Source organism: Alosa pseudoharengus, unplaced genomic scaffold (genome assembly GCF_046254945.1).
Source record: "Alosa pseudoharengus isolate Yale_2024_CS ecotype anadromous, Long Island Sound unplaced genomic scaffold, YU_APseudo_1.1 YU_APseudo_1.1_scf_20, whole genome shotgun sequence".
Classification (NCBI taxonomy): Eukaryota; Metazoa; Chordata; class Actinopteri; order Clupeiformes; family Clupeidae; genus Alosa; species Alosa pseudoharengus.
Window position 1 is genome coordinate 34,775,054 of NW_027468664.1, and position 8,252 is coordinate 34,783,305.

The 8,252-nt window shown below is 40.5% G+C and overlaps 1 protein-coding gene across 3 annotated transcripts in view; it reads left to right on the forward strand.

The window, feature by feature from the left end:
- Positions 1–6,351, forward strand: part of acadl (acyl-CoA dehydrogenase long chain) — a 68,733-nt gene extending 62,382 nt beyond the window's left edge. For all 3 annotated transcript variants that reach the window (XM_076297163.1, XM_076297164.1, XM_076297165.1), the window contains 3 exons: positions 5,506–5,633; positions 5,747–5,833; positions 5,961–6,351. In XM_076297163.1, coding sequence (XP_076153278.1) covers positions 5,506–5,633; positions 5,747–5,833; positions 5,961–6,054 — 309 coding nt within the window. In that variant the 3' untranslated portion in view covers positions 6,055–6,351. The remainder of the gene's footprint in view (positions 1–5,505; positions 5,634–5,746; positions 5,834–5,960) is intronic.
- Positions 6,352–8,252: the final 1,901 nt, after the last annotated feature.

The window sequence follows — 8,252 nt, forward strand, 5'->3', positions numbered from 1 at the left end:
TCAACAACAACGTCCTTGACCTGTGGTGTTCAATTTTCAATTTAATTTCACTTATAGTGTTATACCATAGTGAGAATAGGCAAGAGAGGGAGGGGGGGTTGTACGGCGTGACACATGAAAAGTCAGCATAACAAAGGCATGGTGAAGGGTAGTCAACACCAGCGCAGGTATGGTCAGTGACCACCATTGCACGCATAACTGGGGTGCCAGTCACAAAAGGTTACAGCAAGGTGGTCCATTCCAAAAAACCCTGAGGTGGTTGAAGTTCCACACTGCACCATACCTAACTATGGGAGACATTAAAGAGGTATGTTTTAAGTCTAGACCATTAACAGTGCAAATTTTCAGATCTGTACTCTTTTTCAAAAGCTCTTAATTCTTTTGTGAAATGTTTGCTTGGAGTTTTCTTGTTGTGTGTTTACCAATACACATTTTCACATGTGAATGTGACTTGCCAACTTGTACGATTGTCAGTGGGTCAGTGGGATAATGCCTTGTACTGGTGATCCTTAGGTTGAGAGTTTGAATCCCAGCTACAGCATTATGATCTAGCTACACATGACATTCTACTATTGCTCATTTAAGATTCACATCATTGAACAGCACCTGAATGACATCAGACAATCAACATTGACGCTCATCAGTTTCCAAGAATCTTAAACAGGAAGTCAACTTTTATCTCAGCAAAGCTTTCACGTATCAAAATGGATTACGGTAAATGGACTCAGGACCCACTTAGGAGGAGGCTCAAGAAATTTGGTGACCTTTGACCACTAAGGGGGCGCTATAATCACAGGAAGTAGGCTCATATCTCAGCAACGCTTACATGTATCAAAACCAAACTTGGTACATGGACTTGGGACCCGATCCTGAGGACGCAAAATAAATGTTGTGTCTTTTGAGCACTAGGGGGCACTATAATCACAGGAAGTAGGCTCATATCTCAGCAATGCTTTCATGTGTAGAAACCAAACTTGATATATGGACTTGGGAGCCCATCCTGAGGACGCACAACACATTTGATGTACTTTGACCACTAGGGGCACTATAATTAGCAAGACTTTGTCGTATCAACACCAAACTTGATACATAGACCCGTGAACACGCCCTGAGTACCTACAATAAATTTGGTGACATTTGACCATTACGTGCGCAATAATTGGCAGGAAATATATCCAGGCTTATATCCAAATCAAATTCAGTCCAATCTAATCCAATCCAGTTCAATCCAATACAATCCAGTCCAATCCAATCTATAATTACAGGAAGTAGGCTCATAATAACTACAATACATTTGGTGTCTTTTGACCACTAGGGGGAACTATAATTACATGAATTAGGCTCATATCTTACTAACGCTTTTATGTATTGAAACCAAACTTTGTACATGGACTCAAGACCCAATCCCAATCCAATCCAATCAACAATCACATGAAGTAGGCTCATATTTTAGCAATTCCAATCCAGTCCAATTCAATCCAATCCAATCAACAATCACATGAAGTAGGCTCATATCTCAGCAATCCCAATCCAATCCAGTCCAATCCAATCCAATCCAATCAACAATCACACGAAGTAAGTTCATATCTCAGCAATCCCAATCCAGTCCATTCTATTCCAATCCAGTCCAGTCCAATCCAGTCCAATTCAATCCAATCTAATCAACAATCACATGAAGTAGGCTCATATCTCAGAAATCCAATCCAGTCCAATCCAATCCAATCCAGTCCAATTTAATTCAATCCAATCAACAATCACATGAAGTAGGCTCAAATCTCAGCAATCCCAATCCAATCCAGTGCAGACCAATCCAGTCCAATCCAATCAACAATCACATGAAGTAGGCTCATATCTCAGCAATCCCAATCCAGTCCAATCCAATCCAGTCCAATTCAATCCAATCCAATCAACAATCACATGAAGTAGGCTCATATCTCAGCAATCCCATCCAATACAATCCAGTCCAATCAAATCCAGTGCAGTCCAATCCAGTCCAGTCCAATCCAATCTATAATCACAGGAAGCAGGCTCATATCTCAGCAATGCTTTTACGTATGGAAACCAAATTTTGTACCTGGACTGAAGACCCATTCCCAATCCAATCCAGTCCAGTCAAGTCCGGTCCAGATCAATGCAATACTAATCTCAATCCCAATTTCTGTTCAGCTGCTATTTTGATTTCATATCTTAGCTATGCAGATGACACACAAATTTACTTAGCTCTGTTCCCTCAAAATCAGCTTCTTTAAATCAGTTTTTTACCTCTCAGGTCTCAGGAGAAAAACCTGGCTGTTAGTAAAACCTGCTGTTAGGACTAAACATGATGAAGCAGCTTTTAGCTGTAATGCAGTTCAGCTCTGGAACCAACTTCACATGACATCAAAAAGGCCCCAACTGTAGCCAATTTTAAATCTAGACTTAAGACCAAACTGTTCTCAGATGCCTTCTGCTAACTGCACTGAGTTACAAATGAATCTGAATCTGAATCTGAATCTGTCTTCTACCTTGTGTCTTTTATTTTGTCTTTTTATTTATTCTTTATTTTTAAATGATTTTACCTTGTGCGTTTTTTATATTTTCTTTTTTATTATGATCTTTATCCTTTAAACTATTATTTGACTATTGCCCTTCTATGCTTTTGTTTATGTAAAGCACATTGAATGACCTCTGTGTATGAAATGCACTATATAAATAAACTTGACTTGACTTGAAGATAACTGGACCACCCTTTGTAATTGGCAAAAACTCTGACTGGACATTTAATGACTTCATACACTGAATGAGGACTGTTTATGAAGTCAGTGCATTACCTTAACTAATCTCCCGGTCACCGCCATCTTGACAGTTGACACTGACTTGACTTGTATCAAAGTCCTTTTAGGCAAGTCCCTCCACTCGGCGGCGATATACCAACGTTTTATGGGCACTCATCGGGCACAGTCTTTGGGTCGAACTGCGCGTGCGCAAGGCTTCACGACACCAATCTTGCTCCAGCGGCGAGATCACAACACACGATTGGCACGATGTCTTCACAACACACCATATGATTGGCTCAATTTATTCACATGTCGACGTTTTGCCGAGGAAGGGGTGGGATATGTGTAGACAACGGCCATATTGGCGTGACAAACTAGCCCCATGCATTTCTATGGAGTATTTTTTGAGTGCTGTGTCTCCTCATTAGAAAGTCTCTGCTTGTACAGGCTTTCTCAAGATGGTGACCACTGGAAGACGAGTTTATATGCACTGACTTCATAAACAATTTTTTAAACCTTTCTGTATACTTACGAAGTTTAAAATACTTTGATATGTCTGTAGGGACCCTTTTCAAACTTCCATCGAAGAGTAATGCTATTTTGAGCCTCGTCAGTGGTGGAAGTCAAGCTCCTTCCAGTGGTATATTTTTAATGCATGTTGTCATCAACATGCATTAAAAAGCTCCACAAGTTTTTTCTTTCCTAGAAACATGGAATCGGTCATTATTGGATCATTACATAGCAAGAAAATCCCCCATTTCACATGTATGTATAAGTCCATGTGTTAGGTTGTTTCCTCACTGACTGAGGAGCTACAAGATGGCACACAGATGTGTGCCAGATGCTGAAGCCTTGTGCCTGATCTAGTGCTTTACTCTACTCTCCTGTAGAATCTTTGGTTTTTAGCAGTTTAAAGGAACACGCCACCCAATGTCAGTAGTAATATATGTTCTTACCTTAACTTTCACGAGTTGAGTCATACCTCTCCCGTGTTGGTACGTGCACTCAAACGCTCTGGTGCGCGGCGCGAATGTGTTAGCATGTTGCTATGCTAGCGGGCTCAGACGTAGCCATAGAGGGAGGAAGATAGCAGTAATCAAAAACATCCATGTTTTCCCTACTTAAATACAGTTGCACGAGTAGTTGATAAAAATGTGTAAGGTCACACAACATGAAACGTGGCGATTTTCCAAGCGAATAAACAGGAGAACTACAATGTGTGGCGCAATAGCACTTGGGAGTACTTCGACCTAGCGTAGTAATATTAATTAACACCTAATTGTAGATCCTATCCACCACAGAGTTCAGCCTCCCCCTCCCCCTCCGAGGCACACACACAGTCATTTCCGTAAATAGAGACAACCTGTCCTGCTGGCGTTAGTTTGAGCTGACTTAGCAAAGTAGCAGGTAGTGGTAAAGTAGATTGTGAACAATCATGGTTATAACATGCATTGTGAAGGGTTGTGATAACAAGAAGAAGTATGGTAACGGGTACGTGACGGGTGAGTTCTTAACACATTCATAGCAGCTGCCATAAACTTCACATAAAGCATTCATGACTGTTTCATGAGACATGACTCAACATTCATACCAAACCTTTCATGAATGTGGAAGACAGAACGACGACAACTTGTCAAAATAAAAGTCTATCAATCGCAAAGCAGCATTGCCGTTTTTGTTCCAAACCTCTTACCTGACCATGTCACATCTGAGTCAATGGGCTAGTCCAGTGCCAAAAAGACAGAACATGGTCAAGCAAATAATTTTTGTTTCATAAAAATGTATTTGTTTTATGATGTAACCTTTGCAGATAATTTCTCATCTTTTGCTACTGGGAATGTCCAACCATTCCAGGTTACACAAATACAAGTCAGCTGAATGTAGGCTAATTTACCTCCCAGTGTTAAACTCAGTGATTACAAATACTTCACAACTTGTATAGTAAAGTGACATTCAATGTAGACTTCATAAGATATTCATGAAATATTTACAAAAACGGCAATGCTGCTTTGCGATTGATGGACTTTTATTTTGACAAATTTTCGTCGTTCTGTCTTCCACATCATGAAAGGTTTGGTATGAATGTTAAGTCATGTCTCATGAAACAGTCATGAATGCTTTATGTGCAGTTTATGACAGCTGCTATGATATGTTATGAACTCACCCGTCAAGTAAAGTGTTACCAGAAGTATTATAGTGATTTCATGTTTCATTGAATTCCGCTTTGCTGCAAACGGCGGAAAGCATGGCTGGGATCTACAATTAGGTGTTAATTAATATTACTACGCTAGGTCGAAGTACTCCCAAGTGCTATTGCGCCACACATTGTAGTTCTCCTGTTTATTCGCTTGGAAAATCGCCACGTTTCATGTTGAGTGACGTTACACATTTTTATCAACTATTCGTGCAACTGTATTTAAGTAGGGAAAATGTGGATGTTTTTGATTACTGCTATCTTCTATGGCTCTCTAAGCCTCTATGGCTACGTCTGAGCCCGCTAGCATAGCAACATGCTAACACATTCGCGCCGCGCACCAGAGCGTTTGAGTGCACATACCGACACGGGAGAGGTATGACTCAACTCGTAAAAGTTAAGGTAAGAACATATATTACTACTGACATTGGGTGGCGTGTTCCTTTAAGATATGTTTACTTTATCCCGCTGGTGGCATATCTCAGGGTGTAAGACAGCATCTCAGGTATTCTTGCCTGTCTTTATATAACTATTATAACTATTCTCCTCTTTCAGACTGTTCAACACAAGCTGGCAGAACTTAAGACTGAAATTTGTGTAGGCAGAGCATTTATAGATACCTGCCTCCAGCTACACGCATTGAGACGGTTGGACTCTTCCACTGCATCTATGGCTAAGTACTGGTGAGAGTAAGGAGAAATGTCATCATCATTTTTGGCAGCAGTCTGCCAAGATTTTGGAAGAGGCTCACAAAAAGCATGTTAGTTGACCTAAGATTTCTGTCATCCTCCCTCAGGACGTCTGAGTTGCAGAACAAAGTAGCAACTCAGTGTTTGCAAATGCATGGTGGATGGGGGTACATGTGGGAGTATCCTATTGCAAAGTAAGTTACAAAGTTGGCCTGACTTGTACTCACAGGCCCTTATCCACCTTTACACTTTTTTATACAGTATATTTGTGTTTTATGAGGTAATTATTCTCTCTCTCTCCCTCTCTCTCAACCCATCAAGAGCATTTGCTGACTCCCGGGTTCAGCCCATATATGGAGGAACTAATGAAATCATGAAAGAGCTGATTGCCCGAACCATTGTGGGACAACAATAGAGAGAGGGGTGATGGTGAACCTCAGTGTACAGTAAATGCACTACTGGTAAATGTCAATGAGTCAAGACGAATGTGCATCTGCATCAGGGTTAATGAAATTATTTGTCTTCGAGTTATGATTTCCTGTAGCATTGTGCCATTTTAGTGACTGAAAAGATTAAATGTGCCGTTTTAATGTGTTGTGCGAGCCATTATTAATGCTTTACAGTAGGAGCCATCAAATCAGACTTGAATGGTCCGTGCCATTGTTTACTTACTATATTTTTGAATAAAATAAATGTTGTACATAATAAGGAATTACATTTGACTTGATTTTGTTCTGATATACACAGAAACGGTGTCATACGGGAAATGTACAGCAATTTGCTCAAAGCCTGTTATCTGTCTATGGAATTTTCATGGACATCCTTGGAAAAGGTAACTTAAGAACTCTTTAGCAAAAAGAATAATTCTGTTTTTGTGATTAAAAAAAAAATGATTTTGTCTTTCGGAGATGTGTTGTAAGTGGCAGCATGCATACCACCTTCGGGTCTAAGTGCCCAAAAGGACACGGGTTTGTTTCCAACCTGTAGTTATTTCCCAATCCTAATTCCATCTCTCTTTCTTGCTCATTCCATGTCAACCTCTAGTCCTGTCCCAACAAAAGGAGAAAGCTCCAAAAATAAACTTAAAATATATAGCATTTGTTGTTTTAAGTCACAGTTGCAACTGCAGATCTCAGCTTTAGACCTTTGGGCGCTTAGAACACCATGTCCTGTAAAGGACAACAGCACCAGCAAGTCTTAAAAGATCATGGAAGCATGGGCAGAGTACTGTCTCAGGAGGGTTTCAAACCCGGGTCTCCTGAGCTGCAGGTGGATGACTGTGAGCTACTGACCAACTCACAGTTGAGAGTTGAGTGAGGGAGTATCACAAACTGAATTCATGTAAGCAAATTGTCACAATTTCCAAATTCAAGTGAGAAATTTTAACTCAGTTTAAAAATAGACATAGGGCCCTATCATTCTAAAGTGCATCGTCACTCGTCAAAAGTCTATTCAAATTTAGTAGGATGTCCAGTTCACATTGGGAGGGGTTTTGTTATCAAACGTGGAGCGCATGGCGAAACAAGGTGTTCCTAGGTTTTTTTATCAGTCATATGGGTGTGTTTGGGGCGTAACATCATTTTAAACCAATGAGAATGACATCTGTCATTCCCTTTAACGGCGCAAAGCGTGATATGTCAAATAAATGCATCGGTATTTTTGCATTCAACAGCGCATTTGAAGGAGGCTGCTTGCGAGACCGTATGGAATAGTCAATCTTAAACCATGCTACTAACTAACCAACTAAAACCTAGCATAGCCTTCTAATTTTGCATCTGTCTATTATTTGAACTCATTGGCAAAGTGAAACTAACCAAGGAGACAGTTATATGCAGTTACTTTCACTATTGACTGACAATGGGTTACCACATTGTCTGGAACATAGGCTGGAAAAAGCAACACTTACCCTAATATTGCTCAAATGACTGAATAAAACAACATCCTGCAGAGGAATTGCTTATATCTCGTGACAGTGCGTCTTCAGCTGTGCTCCATACGTGTCTCTCGCCTCTCCCCTAATCACTTTTAACCGTCATTACCAATTTACAAATGATGGTGAATAACTACTCATCATGAGATGTACAGTATTTCGTAATGTCTTTATTCTAATTATGTTTCCCATTGTAATCGTGCAATTTGTAATGCTTTGCATGGACGTGTACTGGTGTGCGTTCATGAATGATAGAAGGATAGTGCGTGCACCTGCCAATATGACTGTTGACATGCGCTCTTAAAATAGCATATGAACAACTCGCCATTGACTTCTGACCAGGTTTAGGTGGTGTACGATAGCGATTTCTAGACAACGCGCCAGGCCCCTCCCTAGGTTGTTAATTGCCACACCCCTGGGCGCAATGTTTAAAAAATAAACGTGCAAAATACTGAATTAAACTTTGCGCGGGTGGAAAACGAACATGCGCTGGTGCCCAAAATACAGCCCATAATGTGCCTCAGGTGAGGTTTGAACCCAGTACCTTCACATTATGCACTTGCCTTAATAATTAAGCTACTGTGCATTCTGAGAATGAGCTTGAATCATCTATTGGTGTGCCTGGATCAGGTTGTAGCACAGTGGCACACCATGACGGGTAGAAGTCATTAATTACTGTAGGT